This window comes from Lissotriton vulgaris, chromosome 3_1, assembly GCF_964263255.1.
Source record: "Lissotriton vulgaris chromosome 3_1, aLisVul1.2, whole genome shotgun sequence".
Taxonomy (NCBI): domain Eukaryota; kingdom Metazoa; phylum Chordata; class Amphibia; order Caudata; family Salamandridae; genus Lissotriton; species Lissotriton vulgaris.
This window is the reverse complement of record NC_141689.1, coordinates 422,078,852-422,096,780: the sequence shown is the minus strand read 5'-3', so window position 1 is coordinate 422,096,780 and position 17,929 is coordinate 422,078,852. Positions and strand designations below refer to the sequence as shown.

At 44.6% G+C, this 17,929-nt stretch overlaps 1 protein-coding gene across 1 annotated transcript in view; it reads left to right on the top strand.

Annotated features, from left to right (window-relative positions):
• The window catches only part of DHX29 (DExH-box helicase 29), a 930,480-nt gene that overhangs the window by 562,455 nt on the left and 350,096 nt on the right, over positions 1-17,929 (top strand). The window contains exon 9 of the mRNA XM_086960636.1: positions 8,544-8,709. Coding sequence (XP_086816762.1) covers positions 8,544-8,709 — 166 coding nt within the window. The remainder of the gene's footprint in view (positions 1-8,543; positions 8,710-17,929) is intronic.

Below are 17,929 nucleotides of genomic sequence, written 5' to 3'. Positions count from 1 at the left end.
TGGAGTGTTTTGGCTATCTGTTTATTTGCAAGTTTGATTTCAGCTACTTTGACCTCAAACGATGGCATGTCTTCTAGTGAGAGTGAGTTTAGGATTAGGGAGTCACTGTAAATTATAGTGCGCCCTCTGCCCTGCATCAAAGTGTGATCTAGACCTATAATGGCAAAATTTGAGTGTTAGACTTGGCATCCTTTAGCGTGTTTCCCCTGAGTTTTTGCTTTCTGACCTCCTGGTTTTGACTCTGTTTTTGCTGGCGTAGTGTTTCTGTGCACTTTTCTCACTGCTGATAAATGGTAAAGTGCAAGTGCTCCTGTGGTAAATTGTGTTATGGATTAGTTTTTCCATGATTGGATATTTGATTTACTTTTTAGCCCCTAGTAAAGTGCACTGAGTGTGCCAGGGCCTGTAAATTAAATGCTACTCGTAGGCCTGCAGCACTGATTATGCCACCCACGTGAGCAGCCCTGATAAGGTAACTCAGACCCACCATTGCAGAGTCTGCATGCAGTTTGTAACTGCCATGTCAACTTGGCCAGTGCACACACTTGCCAGTCCATCACCCTCCCTTTTTTTACATGTCAGCCACCCCTAAGGTAGGCCCAAGGTACCCCTGTGGGCAGGGTGCAGTGTATTTAAAAGGTAGGACATGCCCTGTTGTGTGTGGCATGACCTGAATTACGGCGAATTTCATTTTTTTCTATATTAAAGTCTAACTGCTCCCCATAGGACAGAATAGGGAGTTTGTTTAGAACATCTAATAAACACAACTGGCCCGGGGGATTAGGTAGGAAAATAAAGTTTAGTATGCTGAACTCAGAATCTAAAGATGCATCTTTTGGTGAAGGTGATTTTTACATTCTGTGTTTGAAAATACCACTTTTAGAAAGTAGGTATTTTCTTGCTCAGTCATCCCATGTGCCTCTGCTGGAATGTGGATTGCCTGTCTGGGTTTTGGATGACAGAAGGCTGGGGAGCAGGATTGGCTCCAGATAGTGTAGGTGGTTCAGGAAAGGGCTGAATAGACCTGGGCTGCAGTTGGGGAAGGGGGAGGAGTTTTCCTTGCACCTCAAAGTGTCTGGTCTGCCTCTGACCATGCCGGCTCCACCTCCTGCCAGGAAGACACACCAGAGAAGGCATAACTGGTTCTGGCTGGGCACAGATGCTCTCTGCCTAAGAGATCAAAGGATTTTGGGATAAAATTATTGGGGCCCAGACCTCTGAACTTTTGAATTCTTTTGGACCAAGAAGACTGCCAAGAAGAAGAGCCGGAGAAGCTGTGAGGAGGAACTACCACTTTTCTGGTGTACTTTGCTGTGTTGGCCTGCAGTGGCTGCTTCTGTCTTGGGCAGTGAAAGGACTGGACTGAACTTTCTGCAATCTACTTTCGTGAGTTTCTCTAAGGGCTTGAGGTAGAGCTTGCCCCCTCTTCAAGAAGTCTCAGGAACAGCAAAGGTGTCATGCACTTCTGCCCTCAGCACTGGGGACTGTGCTAAGGGCAAACCGACAACGTCTACAATGCCACTGCAGACTCCGTGTCCTGAAGGCACCGCAGAGGGCAACGCCACACCGCGACCCTGGTCTCAGCGACAAAGCCCGCTGAGGCCGCCACAGAGCCGCTGCTCGCACCGTGACCTGTGAGCACCACACTCCGCACCGCCTTGCTTCACGACGACTACTTGGTATGCCCGACTACGCAGCTCCATGCCGAAATCAATGCCTCTGGTTGCACGTAGTTCGATGGCACCGCTCATAAAGTTACATGACGCACTGCTCTCATCCAGCCCTGCAGCCTTGGGTTACCGACGCCGGGGCCATCGTCTCCAGTTCGTTAGCTGCCAACAGCGCTTAAGCAACGACGACAACGCTGCTGGCACTGTGACCTGCCAGCACCGCGACGAGCACCGCCTTCACCTCGCACCGCGACCCTGGTCTCACCGACAACGCCATCTGATGTTACCACTGAGCCGCTGTTCGCACTGCGACCTGAGGGCACCCCAAGTCGCACTTTGCACCGCAGCACCCGACGCCTGCGGACGCCAGCGCTCCTGACTCCAACAGAGAGGAGATCGATCTGCAACGAGGGTGACTTCGAGGGCCTCGACGACTCCTGCACCGACCTCTGGAACAGATGCTTGTGGAGGCCGTGCTTTTGGAAGCTCAACGAGAGGTCGCTGACGCCCTGCATTTCGAAAAGGTACTGTTTGCGGGTCTTCCCGACACCCTAGCTGGCCCACGACCTCGCGGTCAGCCAGAACTGTTTGGATCTGTTTGCTCACGACGGCATGATAGGCCCGGATGGAGCTATAGACTTCAAGGAACTGTTTTTCAAGCATATTTTGATAACCGAAGATTTTTAAGTACTGTATTGTGGATTTTTATCGTTTTTGGTCTTGTCTTAAATATTAAAAGTACTGGATATTTTTCTAAACTGGCGTGGTGTCCTTTTGTAGTGCTTACACTGTATTACTGTTGGTTATGTGCAAATGCATAACACACTACCTCTAAGATAAGCCGGACTGCTCGTGCCAAGCTACCAAGGGGGTGAGCAGGGGTTATTTTAGGAGAGAAACTCCCTTATCCTGACTAGAGTGGTTGTTTCTGCCTTGCTTTGGCACATGCCATAGCCTACTAAAAATCCAATTTCTAACTCTGAGTGAATAAGAAGGTCCAGTATTGGGGCTGCCGTTGGGTTTAGCCTGGTTTCAGTTAGGATGAGAATGTCTAGATCATGTGCTAGGATTACGTCTGTTATATAGGTTGCCTGTTTTACAGCTTATTTGCAGTTGTTCAGCATGCATTACAGGTTTGTCACTGTTTTTTGAGTCACGGTAGTGGGCATTGTGTTTATTGCAGTCGAGATCAGGATTTTGTAATTGGCTTGTAGAGAGTTGTGCCTCCGTTTTTTATAGTTGGATAACCTGATGATCGGGATGTTGGATGATGTCGGGGGAGGTATTATGTGTGCTCTGGTAGTATCTTAGAAGAGTGTTTACTACTGTTCCTCTCTGCCGGTAAAGCTTGTTGTCTCAGGGCGTTGTGAGTCTGCTGTTGTAGATGTGTTTTCTGCTGGCTGGTGAGTCAAAGCGCTTGGAAGAGGGTGTTAACATCTACCCTGCAGTGAAAATAAGTGTGATTATTTTCTTCATGACCCATTCTATGTCTTCCCTGAGTAGTTGCAAGATGTCATTGATTAGTTTTACAGGCAGGTTATGTGTTAGGCACTGACACAGCATATTATTGTTCATTGTGAGTGCTTGCACTCTTTCATGCCCTGCCTTCATTTTTCAATTGGGGGTGTTTTTTTCTGCATGGAGCTCGTCCGTCCTACGTCCAGTATTTTCAGTTAGGTCAGCCTTGAGTTGTCTGATTGGAGTCTGCTGTCTCATTGGTCTCAATGTAGGGTGGTGGTTGGGCACTACGTTTGGTTGATTGAACCATGACGCGGATTGTAACACCTGCTCTGTGTCAAGGGGATGTTTCTTGTACTATGACCCCCTTCCAGTTGTAGAGTGGTTGCTCTTCAGGCAGATGGGACTGTTTGTCGAATGGTCTAGTTGGAGATGCTGTAAAGCTGTGTGGACTGGAGGGCTACGGTTGTCATTTGGTGATGTTCTTAGGGCAGTGTTGGTGGGTCTAAGGTACTGATTTGTGGTCAAAGTATGAGACTGGTGACTGGGAGGTTTGGTTAGGATTACTACTTGACTTTTTTAGGGTACTAAACACTGATTCAAACACTTGTAGGTCATTATCCGGTACTTGGATAAGGATGCTGCCATTTTGATAAATTGAGATACTGGCTTTTGTTTTATGAAGGGGGGAGGGTGCTGTAACCAGTTTGAGGCCATGGGGGGTGTTGTATGAGGTTTTGACTACCTTGAGGGAGTAAAACACATTCCGCCAATTTGCTTTACAACTCGTGTGGAAGATTAGATCAGTCTTGATGGCTCCTTTTGAGAAGCAAAAATAGGAATTGGATAGGAGAGTTTTAGGGTTGCTCCTTAGAACATTTTGTTTGAACTTTTTTGCTCAATTTTTCGATAAGTTAGGTGGGTAGTTGATACTGAGTGAGTTAATTCCTGAAGGGGACAGAGTGTCAGAATTTGCATTATTTTGGTCCAACATCTTCTAATATTAGTGAGGCCAACAAATCGCAGAAAGGCCTTTTGTGTGCAGATGGCTACAGTGGGGTAGGATCTTGTAGGAAAACGAAAAAAACTGAACGTAAGGCCAGTGTTTTTTCGGCAGTCCTCTTCCAATTAAATTAAGGTTTCACACAACTATACCTGTGAAGAAGACTATGGGGCAGATTTACCATTTACTCACGCAGCGCAGTGCAGCAGCCCCAGCCGCAAATGATGTGCTGCATGAAAAGGAGAGAGGAGGAGAGCGCCATATTTACAGAAATATGGCACTCTACTTCCCTTTCGCTAGCGTCGCCGCTGAAATCACCTGCCGTGCGCCATGTAGACACCTTTGCCCCATGATGCAAGAGTTTCTCCTTGTGTCTAGCATTGGTTTTGTACTGGAAGGTTAACCTTCCAGTACTAAATACATAGCATACACTGACTTTAACCCTTTTCCCTCTTTGTATCTGTGCTGTAAAGTGTAGCACACGTACAAAGTCAGAAATGGAAGGAGAAATTAAAGTATTTCTCCTTCCTTGCACCTACTTCACAAGGGCACAGTTTTCTAACACAAATCCCGGTCTCCTTTATTTAGTAGATGGGGTTTAGCATAAGAAGCCATGGGTGTTTGCTTGGGAACGCCCATGCTCCACCCATGGTATGTCCCCTTGGTGCTAAGTACTGCAAAGCAGCACTATGCCCTGCTTTGCGTTCCTTTCCAGTTATTTCAACGTTATTTCCAGCGATAAACAAGTTTAGCGCTGGAAAGTAAATTGGAAAAAAAAGATTTGCATTACTTTTGTGACGCAAACACGCTGTAAAAACTTAGTAAATCTCCCATGATACTTTCTTGCTTCGTGTCAGTGCATGACATAGCACTCAGGAATGTCTACAGTGTATCCTTGAACTGCACAGATATTCTGCAGTACATTTTAAACTATCCATCACTAATTCTGATAACTGTAATCCAGACCTCCCAACTTTGAAAAGATTTTCATTTTGTGAGGGGAGAAAGAAGTTTGGATTTGAAGGGTTAGGGTCTAGATCAGTGCTTCCTAAACTTTTTAGAACCACATCCCAATTTTTAGAGCGAAAAACTTTTGCGACCCATCTATCTTTAATGGACATAAGGCGAGGCGATTTGTGAATGTAACTAAACGCATTGTAATTTACCGACTGCAGATTTTTCATTGAAATAGACACTACATTTTTACAGACCTTGTTGATTAAACGATATAGCACATAAATGATGATGTGTGGTAAACGAGTTTGTGTGAAAATTCTTCATTTGTGCATCATCAATTAAAGTTTCTTTATTTTGTTTTGATCCAAATAAAATTCCTTTCTCCATCACACTTCAGAATTACTCAAAAAAAGTGCCTCATTTTTATTTTCCTAACTGCTCAAGGTATTTACATTTTGTTATGTGTTGCAAAAAAGAACATCCTACAGCCTTTCCTTTCACAATACCTGTACTCCAGCAACATTGTCACACCATTCACTTAAAAAACTCCTCTCACTTTGCAGTAAGAAAAAGAGAGTAAACACCATTTCCCATGACAAATGAGTAAGCTGCAATTTGTCAGGAGATATTTTCTAATGTTTTACTTCTGTCTGTGAAGCACTGGCAAATGTGACAGAATTTAAAGGCCTCTTTATTTATTGCTCTGACTTTTGCGACCTACCAAAAATCCATTCAGTGGGTCGCTACATACAGTTTGGGAATCGCTGGTCTAGGGAGTGGCGAAGCTTTGTGTCCACCACAGCCCTTTCCGACATGGATGGGGCTTTTTTTGGGTGCAGATTTATATATCGAAACTCGAACCAAATGTATTGGAGCGCTTTACATTAGCAGCAGTTACGTTACACAAGGACAGATTAATTTTTTTGGTAGGCATGGGAAGATTAAATGATTTGTCCATAATCAAAGGATGTTGAGCTGACGCCGAGGCTCGAACCTTGTTCCCCAGCTCTAAAGTTGGCAGCTCTAGCCATCAGGCTACATCCTCTCCCTTTGGAGGGGGCAGAGCAAATGAAAGGGAGGGGGGGGGGGATCTGATATCTTTGAACATTCCCCAGCGTGGCTATGCCCTAGGGTGGCATAGCATTCTGAAATATTTCCAGATCTACGATTGCTCGTAAATCTGGAAATGCATCAGTGGACATTAGTGTTGTGTGGGAACACCCACAGCAACACCCATGTCATGCCCCTAACACGCAAAGTGTTGTGTGAAAAGGGGCAATATTTACAAGCACAGGTAAAGTCATGCAGGGTGGCTTGACATGTTCTTGTAAATATCACTCTTGTTATGAAGAACAAGGGAACCCAAATAAGGTTGGTCAGGGACCTTGGATAATCAAACCAAGAATCCTATATCTTTTGTAAGGATCGAAACGCTGTCAACTTGTTGTACGCCATATACATCTCTTTATTTAATACTTATTATGTGTAATGATGTCTCCACTATAATTTGTTTGTCCTGCCACAATGTGTCTAATACAACCAATTTACTCTGTCTGAGCCTTTTTATTTCATGTTGTAGGTCCTATCCACTAAGTTGGATACAGGCTTGTGTCCCACTTTATTTGTTTCTTGCTGAATTTTGTGTATATTTAAACAACTATATATTAAAAACAATTATCCTGCTGGGCAGCTGTCAAATATAGTACTGATTGGGTCTATATTTATTGTTTGCTCTCATTAATCCTAGTCTAGGGACCATTGTTTTTAGAAATAAATGTAAATATCACTCAGCAGGTTGTGCCGCTGGTGCGTCACGCAAAGTGATGCACTGGCTGCGCAAGGGGCTTGTAAATCAGCCCCAAAGATTTTTTTCTGTAAAACTAGAGTAAAACACCAGCATTAAAGGAAGAGGTTGACGGACACTTTATTAAAATCCAGGACAAGTAAATATACCATACTATTATTTTTGACTCCCTATAAGTATAGAGAGCCACCATAAAGTTATTGAGTCTTCCTCCAACTTTTCTGTCATACAACTATGAAGTCTGCTTGTTCTTGTTCGAGAAGCATCGGGCAAGACCGCTAATGCAATAGTCAAGCCAATAAATGAATACTTTTATGACTGAAAAATCCAATCCAACAAAGTTTTGCTGCCAAAATGGTTGCCAATGTTCGTAATGGAAAGCCTATCTCCCAGGCTTTCATAAGATTGAACTGACTTTTTGTCCATGTTGGAAGCACATTTAAAATCGTGTTATACTCATCTGTCTCAAGTAAAGACTCAAGATTCAGGATCTAGGCAAGACTCTGCTCACTAGTGGGTCCGAGACCCAGCTCTATATAAACTTAAGCTAAATCATTTCTCACCAGTTTGGTATGAAACTCCATGACTGGAGTTAACCGAAAAACGGAGCTCGAATCTCTCATCGTATTGAATGTATGAGGGAGAAATCTGATATCTGGATCCATGGAGATCTTCCAAATCAGGTTTTCCCTCTCCGAATGTGGAATGATAGAGCCTTGTCTCGGTTTTTGTAAACTGAATAAATTCTTCCTGTTTAAATTGCTGTCTGTTCAATATCTATTCATCTCTTAGATGCTCTGAAGTTCCTGTACTGAGGTTGAAAACCTCCAAGAGGGTGCGTGGAGTTGAGAGTGCCCTCACCCTCATTTGTCGGAAAGACAGCCTGCCAACTCACACTAAGCTACGAAGTCTCTTGCTTTTTTTATGTGAAGCACACCCTATTGTGCTTGTGCAGCTTGGGCCCCTTCATGCACAGTGGCCTGTGTGTCCTTTAATCAAACACCTCAAGGCATTTTTTTCTGTGTTTCACCTTTGCTATTGTTAGGCATGAAAAGTAAAACAAAATGTCTGTTTCTTGCTTGTGCTGCCGTCCAATCAAGTATTTTGCATGGATGCTATTAACACTCTAGATCATTGTTAAGGTTTGACTGTGAGACACACAAAAGAATCTGTTTGGAATTAACGGTGCCATTGTAACATGGTACAAACAATGTTTGTCTTCTTAGCCATTAAATGAAAAGCTTACCTTTAATTTGCAAATTATTTTTTGGAAAATATGCCTTTATGCTAACTATTTCATTAATTGGTTAAAATAGGATTGACTAGTATTTGGAGTTTCCATTTGATATCAAGCTGTAAAATCTCTTAAGTGCTTGTCTGACAGACCAATATTCAACTCTCCTTGATAGCACATTGGAATACTATGATTTTTAAATAGCTTGATGTAATACATTTAGGTGATTGTATGTGTGCCCCTGATGGCAAAACTTGCCTTACATATTTGTATCCCTAAATAAAGAAGAGACTTATGACGCCATAAATGTTAGTTACTTAGCATATGTCTAGGTTTGCAGAAGTAGATGAACGACTTCAAAATCTTTATTATTCTTGAACATATGCCATATAAGTGATAATTTTTGTACTTTTTCAGGAAAAAAGAAAGAACCTCTCGATGTTCGGAACTTTGACTACACCGCCCGAAGCTGGACGGGTAAATCCCCGAAGCAGTTCTTGATAGACTGGTGCAGAAAAAACTTTCCAAAGAGTTCAAATCCATCCTTTGAAAAAGTGGCAGTCGGCAGATACTGGAAATGTAGGTATGTTTGCGTTTGCTCAATTTTTTTATAGACTAAATATATGTACCTGTATTTACTTTTATGCATAAGCTACTTAACCTAGTATTTATTTATTACAATTTAGATCTGTGTTTCAAAACGAATGTTAAGGTTGAACAATCTGATTTTATATATTATTTTATATTGAATTTATCAAATCGGACGGTAAACAAGACCCTCAGATGGAAAGTTCTGCAGTCACATTTGCCAAAGAATCGCCTGCATAGTTAAAAAAGAATTTTCAGGGACGGTGGCCTCACGATGTTGCACAATTCTCCACCCACATTAATAGCTTTTAATGCCATTCTACACGTGAGAAATGCATGCCAAAAATCGGTCTCCAGAAGAATTGGAGGAATAGCTGGAAAAGTGTTGGTAAGTATTCCATATCACGATTACAAATTGCTTTCAACTAAATCCCAGAACACCACTACATGCTGGTGAACCTCAGCCCTCATTAGTTATGATGCCCTAGAAATAGGTTGATCGAAATCAAGGACAGTTGCATGTCTCCAAACTGCTTTGTCCCTACGCAGACACATAGGGGCAGATTTACAAGCCCCTTGCGCCTCTCTTACGCTGCAGTTGCGTCACTTTTGTGACGCAGCGGTGGCGCAAATCCGGCACAATGGTGCGGGGTACTTACAAATTGACGCACCTGGGAGATGAGTCACGTTGTAAAGCCCTGTGCCTTAAGGAGGGGTTCTGGTGCGGGGGGGGGGCGGCGTTCCGGCGTAGGAACGCCTCCTAAAAGTGGCTGAGTGAAATCTACAAGATTTCACTCAGTCACTTTTAGGGCCATGCTGTGTCAAAACCCTGCGCCTGCTTGAAGCAGGCGTAAGGTTTGACACAGCATGTTAGAGATCGGGCACCCCGAGCCTTGCTGGAGCTGCGTCGCTCTTGCGACGCAACTCCAGCGATGCGCTGCATTTCCGCCGGGGATGCGTCGCGCATCTACCCATCCAAGCACCACGGTTTCGCCGCATTGTAAATGCGGAGCATCAGTGGTGGCGCACGGGTGGGCAGATGCGTCACAACTTTTCTGGCGCATTTCTGCTGATTAGCAGAGATGCGTCAGAAGTCGTAAATCTGCCCCTTACTGTTTGTTGCATGCGGGCAAATGCTTGATGGTCAATCAAATGCATTGATGGGGTGTTTGCTTTTCTTATTGCTACTAAATGGAGAACATGCAAGTCATGTTATGTATGGTAGTGGTTCTTAAGGTTTTGACATTTGTGGACCCCCACTTAATCATTACTGGAACCACCACTGAATAATTAATCGAACCTAGGGAACTATTATGAGTGATTACTGGAAGCCAGGAACCCAAGCCTATGTATTTTTAATGATTTGAGCGGCAAAATAATACACACAAAAAATACAAAAACAAGCATACATCATATAATTGCACAAATAATGAATTATTCACAAACAAATATAAAGAAAATACAAATTTGAATGTAATGGGAAGTTTGGAGCATTTCTAAAGTCCATTGAGGGCACTCATTGTTCATACTATTTACCCATGAATCAATCTGAGGATACTAACTTCGGATCAACGCAAAAAGGTTGGCATTTTCTACCGTGAATTAAGAGGGACTGTAGGACTTGGTGGTCATTAAGTCCTCATGGATGTACAGGGGGAATGGGAATTTCTCCTGTTGGAATTAGGGCCCTCAAACACTCGGCTGGGTGTTATGCTTCATCATAGGGTGTGCTCCTTGTCATGTCAGTGCTGCAATACCTGACGGGCTCCCTATGAGGGGCTCTTTGGCAGAGATCTTTTATTCCAAATTACCGTATGGTGCCATGGTGGTAAGGGACCTATGTTTGTAGATGGAAGGAGTGCAGTTGAATGAACAGAGTGATTGTTAAAACAGGAATTGGAAGTCCCAGAGAAAAATTTTAATCAGTAGGGCCTCCAGCCTGGTTAAAAACAGGGTGGCGCACTTCTGAAATAATGTTTCAGAATTGGTGCACTGTTAGGTGATCAACATGTCTCTCGCCTAATAGTCCTCAGATCTCGCGGCAATTCGTTAGGACCAATATAGAAGATTAAAGCTATCTACACAGTGGATGGTTGTCTGGTGATGTTTCCCTAATAAACCAACCTACAACGTATATTGAGGTACCTGTATTTGGATGACCTACCCTTTTAAGGTTGCTAAATCTCATCATTGACTCTCTGCTGACCTGACACTCTGGATTACCTAGTGTTGCTTGCTCAGTTACAAGTACGCTGGCAGATCTACCCACTCACTGCCGGGGTCAGGAATACTAACTTAGGGCCAGATTTATAAAGGGCTTGCATTACCCTTGTGTCACACATGGTGATGCTAGCCCTTAAGGGGAGTTACGAAGCCACTGAAAACCTTTTATAGCTAACACGTCTAGAATTTTCACTTCTTTTAAGGACTCGAAGGCAAGGATTATGCTTTCTCTTTCTTCGCTGTTTATTAACATAATTTCACAGCAGCCAGTAACATTTTAACATTCACAAAGACTACATTTCCCAACATTCCTTAAGTGACAACACCAACAATACACAAATCAGCCTATACAGCCATAGTGTCAAATCGCCATGTTAAATTCTCTTTCTTTGCCAAACGGCAGCGAACAGTCCTATTATCTTGGGTATCCTTGTTGTTCATTTAAATTAGAATAACCAACTGTCCACTCGACTAACGGTCTGGGGCAGAACATTCTGCCAGGACGTCCGGAAGGATAACTGGAAAGCAGATCAATCTGTTGGAATTCATCTATTCTTGATTCTGTTCAGAACCTAGCAAGAAGAAAAAAAGTGCAATTCCTAATTCACTGCTGAGTGAGTCACAGCCGTATCATTAAGCAGACATTAGGGTGGGTATAATACATCATGCAACATCTGACAACATTAACTCAGGTGGGATCATTCTCGCCTCCCAGTCCTTGATGGAACTGAAAATTCTAGACGCTTTAGCGTCCAGACTTCTATGTCAGTACAGGAGGCTTCGGATTATGCTTGTTTAACACTTTGCCTGCTGCTCCGATTCTTCCCCGGTGCTGAACATTCCATTCGTGGGTGTGGTCATGATGGAACGGTTCCGTCATGAGCAGAGCGCGACTGATGCTCATGACGGAACCGTTCCATCAGGAGCTTTGAAGGGGTTAAAGCTGATCCTGATCTAACACCACTGAGGCTGCATCCAATATAGGCTTTTCAGTAAAAGGTGTTAAGGCGGAATTGAAGGACCAGTCAACAGCCCTCATGATGTCTTGTAATTGGGAACCCAAGAAAAATATTTAGAATCCATTGCTCCTCTGACTGACTGGGCACCCAATCTACTGGTGTCAACACCCGCCTCCCCCAAGAGCCACTTCACCAATCATGCTAGGGTGGCTGAAGAAACCAGGTTAAAAGGCTTCTGATGGAAAATTAGCAATTTGCCTCGAGCGAATTTGCGGAGGTCCCTGGTATGATCCATATATTCTTCTAAACACTGCACAATGGATAGTTTAGGATTATTCGGAAAATGCAGATATGTAATTTGCTGGAACCGGTTTTTGTTCTCCTGGATACAATAAAAGAGACCCTGCTGGGGTAAAATATACTCTACCTGTTAAATCCAGTGCTTTTACATCAGATATCCTGCTGTAGGACCAAAGAGAGAAGCATGGTCAGCTTCGCTGAAAGTTGTTTTTGCGAAAGGTCAGAATTTGCGGGCCATTGTTGTGAAAATGAAAGAACAGCTTACACCCCACAAGAAAGAATATTTGGGGAAAAGGGAATTGGGTAAGCACACGCCTCTCATTACTCAACTCACCAAGCGGTGGTCCCCAATGGGTTACCTATTCGCCAACGAATGCCCAGCAGAAATAGCTGAGCGATAGTTGTTAACCGAGGAGTGAACTAGCTCTGAAGAAGCCAATTCCGCTAAGAAGTTGATGACATAGATAATGGGGGCCCCCAGTGAATCCAGACCCCGTTCGTTGCACCAACCCAACCAGTGTCTCCAAGCCGAGGCATATCGTTTGAGTGGCCCCCGACCATGAACTGAGGAGAAAAGATTCAGCCTGTTCCAAAAGGCCCAACAAGAACCAGGGGTCCCTGAAATGCACCACGCCATGAGAAGTAGATGCTTTTTTATCACCAAGGCGTGCAGAAGGCCTAACGGGCGTGCAGAAGGCCTAACGGGTCCATAAGGAGATCTGGAAACGGAAGAATCTGGGATGGACAATCGCAGAAACATCTCCAGCAAGACGGGGAACCAGGGTTGAGATCTCCAAAGTGGAGTGATCAGAATAAACTCTGCATATTGGTTGAAGGCTTAGGTTGGCACTCTGGGAGTCAAGAGGAAGGGGTAAAGGCTTAGTAAAGAGGATTGTTCCAGTGCTGCAGAAAGGCGTCCGTGGCTGGAGCCATCGGATTCAGGCACCAGGAGAAACATTTTGGAATTTGATTAAAAAGGCGTGAGGCTAGAGGTGCGAGGCAAACAGATCAATGTTGCTTGGGCCCCAGTGATTCTGAAGCAATAGGAAAATGGTCTTGCTGGCGTCTCGGAGATGCTGCGAGTTCCAATCTGCCACCATGTTGTCGTGATCTGGGAGATATGCTTCAATCACTGAGGTGCAGTGAAGGAGATAATATCGCCAAAGCTCTATGGCAATCTCCATCAAAACCTGGGATTTGGTCCAGCCTAATCTGTTGATGTGCTGGACTGTAGAGATGTTACCCATCCTCAGCAGTACACAACAATTGGAAGTGCACATACCTAGGGTCTTGATGGTGAACGAATCAGTCAGGAGTCCTAGGCAATTTATGTGGAGCTGTGATTGATCTGTGTTCCATCGCCCACCAGTGGAGGTAATTCAGCATCTGCTCCCCAAACCCACTGGCTGGCATCTGATTCGGTCACTACATCTGGATTGGAGCCCAAAATAGCCCTACCATTCTAGGCTGACTTGTGGTGAACCACAATAGCAGTTCTGCTTTGGTGTCTAGGGTGAGACTGATCATTATTGAATAGGAAAGACCTCACTGGGGATGATGGATTTTCCAAATGCTGGCAGGCCCTCTAGTGCAGGGAGACTGGAAAGATCGCCTGTATCGAGGATGCCAGCAGGCCCACAATCCTGGCTAGCACCCTCAGGAAGATAATGTCCCTGTAGAGGGTGGACTGAATATCTTTTTGGACAGAACTTATCTTCTGCCAAGAAAAAGAGAGGAGAATTGACACTGAATTGATTTGGAAGCCCAGGAACTCTATGCATTGAGTGGGAGGAAGGAGGGCATTTTTCTGGGTCACCAGGAAACCCAAATCTTGGAGCAGTTCAACAGTCACGGACAGATGGGTCAGTAAAACTGGACACATCACCTTAGTAAAGCACCACAGCACAGAAGGGAAGGACTTTGAAATGATACCACTCACCCAACCAAACAAACTGGAGGAATTTGTACTGCGGGAGGAAGATGGGAGGTATGTGTCTTTCAAATTGAGATGGACCATCCAGAATCTCGGTCTGTGAGAAGATCTCTGAGGTGGTGGATCCCCTCCATCTTGAAATGGAGGATAAAGGGCCTAACTGTTGAATTCTTTCAAATTGATAACCAAACGGGAACCTTTTTGTTGACCACAAAGATGTTGCTGCAAAACCCAGAGGGATCAGGGAAGAAGTGGCAAATTGCTCCTTTCTGGACGAGTTGGAGTATTTCATCCCGAATAAAGGATTGATCTTCAAAAAATTTCAGTTTGAAACCGGAAACGGTCTCCAGAACCCACAGATCCAGCATGATAGATCTCCATTTGGAAAGGAAGTCTTTTGTTCTGCCCCCAGCTTTACAGACAACGGAGGAATCAGCCGTACCGGAGGCGCTGGAAGCGGTGTTGAAATTTCCTTGCCCTGGAAAGAGCCTCTGCCATATCGGGAGTGCCCTCCGCGGTGTCTGGAGAGGTGGATAGTGGTCTGCGAATCAGCGTTACGGAACCGGTTTCTGCCCTTGATAGGTTCTGGAGGAGCTAGTTGTATATGGACAGATGGGCGAACGCCCTCTGTATCAACCGGCCCGTCCAAAAAGGCACTGGCTCTGGAACACCTTATGCAGGGAGGACTGCGCCTTGTGAAGGGCCATGAATGTATGGACAAACTTTCTGGTGTCCTTGACGAATTTGTCTCCAAAGAGGAGGCCGTTGGGCCCAACCTGCCAATGTGTCGGGCCAATGGGGGAGCCTTTTACTTGTAGGTGACTTTATCCCTAGAATTTAACAAAGAGATCCTGTCCAGTTGAGGACCTTATCCTAACATGCCTTCCAAAACCTGTCGATCCCTTTCAAGGGGTCCTTAGGGGAGCGTTTCCGGAAGGTCACTAGAGTGGGATCTATTTGGGGGTCACCCTATCTGGGATATCGGGGCAAGGGCACTTGGAGAGCAAACAATTGCGTGCTTCTTATCATACCGTTTTCAGATGCAGTCATGGACGTAGTCTGTGACAGGTGGAAAGAGAGCCCAGTCAGAGGAGTGAGGGTGAACAATGGGGTCTGTGTCGAAGTCCAGCGGATTAACAGGGGTTGGGTGGAGGTAGAAGGGCATGAATAGTTATAATGGCTCTTCTGTTGAGGGGAGGGAGAGTCATCAGTGTCTGAGGGAGGGGAAAGGGACTGGTCTGAGTCAACATCTTGGAAAGGAGAGGAATTTCACATACCCTCCGTCAAATGGAGCAAGCCGAGTTCGCTGGGTCAGAGAGCCAGTACTGGACGATACAGGCCATAGCAGCCATGTGAGGCCAGTCACCTGAGAGGAAGCCTTTATCATTGTGTGAAGGGAGGGGGGACTAAAAGCATACCTCTACAGAAGGCGTGACTGGTTGCCAAGACTCAATTGACTGATTGAGTAACGGGGGCACAAGATTTTCTTCAAGGAGGAGTTGCTCTTCCTCCATATCATTTAGATTTGATTTGATTTGAGAACTTGTATAGCGCACGTTGACTCTGGGGGTCTGTAAGAATTTGCTCTGTGATTATCTTAGATTCCTACCAGGTAAATACCAGGTTAGTGTTGTTTCAGGAACTGAGGACCGACCCCGTGCAATGCTTTGAACGCTAGGCATAAGGATCCAAATGTTATCCTTTTTTCCACTGGGAGCCAGTGCAGCTTTCTCAGTCCGTGGGGGATTGGCTAGAATTTAGGAATATCCAGCAGCAATCTGGCCGCTACATTTTGCAGACGTTGCAGCTTAAGTAGATTCTGCTTTTGCAAGCCCATAAAAAGGGCATTTCCATAATCGAGTCTGGACAGGGCTAATACTGTCACAAGGAGATAGAGGAAACATTGCTGATCTGGTGTTTAAAGGTTAGATTTGATACTGAGAGAATTCTCGAACATTCAGCTTTTTATTTCACAGTCCAGGGCCCTGTCGGATTGGAAGTATCACCGATAGAGCGACTCTCCCAAAAATACTTTTTCTTAGCCCTGAGGAGTCGCGGGAAGACTGTCCCTTACGCGACGAAACACGTGTCGGCTGGTTCTCATGAACATTAAAGACACCTTTTCCGATGACTACATTGGGGGGTTATAGGGCTTATCCCCTCTTCACTGTTTTGCACCTCATAGTTACCAGATATCCCGTAATAATTTTTGCACTACTACTTAGCTGTGCGCCCTTTGCTAGAAACATGACTAAAAACCCTCTTTTGGACTCTTAAAAGATAAAGCATAACCTGAAGCTTCCGGTCCTGACATAGAATTTATGTTTCTCTGAGTGGTTTAGTAAATCCAAGTTTACGCAAGGAAGGGAATTTCGCTGCCCTTGCATTATCTTTTGGTAAGGAGGCATTCCATGGGTGGAGTGTGGGTGTTCCCACGCATCCACTCATGTATTTCGGTGCATTCCCATAATTACAATGAGTTGTAAACCTGGGAATGCGTCAATTGTTATGCCTCCCCGATTCAGGGTAAACAAGGAGAATGATCTTTATTTCTCCCCGTAAAAAGGAAAATGCCTTTAAGGATTGTTTTTGGCAGTGTGCCAGCGCAAGGAGAGGGCAGAAGTGCGCCATATCTTTGTAAATAGGGTGCATTTCTGATGTCTCCCTTTCACACAACACAGCGCAGCAAGTTGCCTTGGTGCGGCGTGTTGCATTAAATGTTAGTACATTTGCCACAATTTCAAATTCCTTCACATTTAAAGAGCATTTGAAAAATGTCATTTTTACATATTGCTTCTTTATTTATATACACTTTTTAAGTCAGTTAATATTATTTAATTTTCTAAGAAGTCGTGGATCCCATGAGTAGGCATCGCGGAAACCCGGTGCTCCTGGACCACAGGTTAAGAACCACCGGTGTAGGGGAATTCTGATCTCTGCACCTTTAATTTGGAGAAGAAAGTCTTTCAGGATTAGCCACCCTGCCCTGATTTGCAACACATTTATTTCAAGTTCAACTCATCCAGTATCTAGTGACCTGTAACTGACTTGAAGAGCGACACCTCATCCTCTCAGGTGGTCTTTGGGAGTTATAACTCTGGGCCCTTGAAGTTTAAATAGGTTAGCCCATGGAAATATTGTTTTAATTTTGCCAGTGCTACAAAACTATCCAAAACTGCAGAGTGACCTTCGATTTAATGTTCCAGAATCTTGTGATGTCACCTTTGGGTGTTGAGTTCCTCTTGGACGGTGCACACTCAATTTTGGTATTGTGAAATAAGTGATATAAGAAATGACCGCCAACCAGTTGAGGAGGCCTTGTGTGGCCTTGTAAGACTTGATACATTTAGAGAAACGCAGAACAGTGAACATTGCAGCACAGTGAAAATCTCGGTGTATGCTGCAGCACACACAGAAAGAGAAATATGTCTCTCAGGATTGTTTTTGTGCTGGTCAGTGTCCCATCCTCCACAAAAACAATCCTGCTTACAACGCAGGCACCCTTGCACCAAGGCGCAAGGGTGCCTGCATCGGTACATGGCAGCACATTGTGTGCCAGTCCTGGGAAATGACAGGAATGTGCTGTATATTGTTAAGTACTGCGCATTCCTTCCCGTTGCCTATCCCGCAGCACAGCTAGGTAACTCGCTGCACTGCATGATGTACCTGATGTACCTAGGCCAACCACGGTCATATGAGGCTTCTTCTGTTTGAAGCTCACCCACCAATAGGCGGTATGCTTCATTATCGGGCTGGCGCTGCAATGCGCAGAGGATTCCACATAGGGGCTGTTTGCTGGA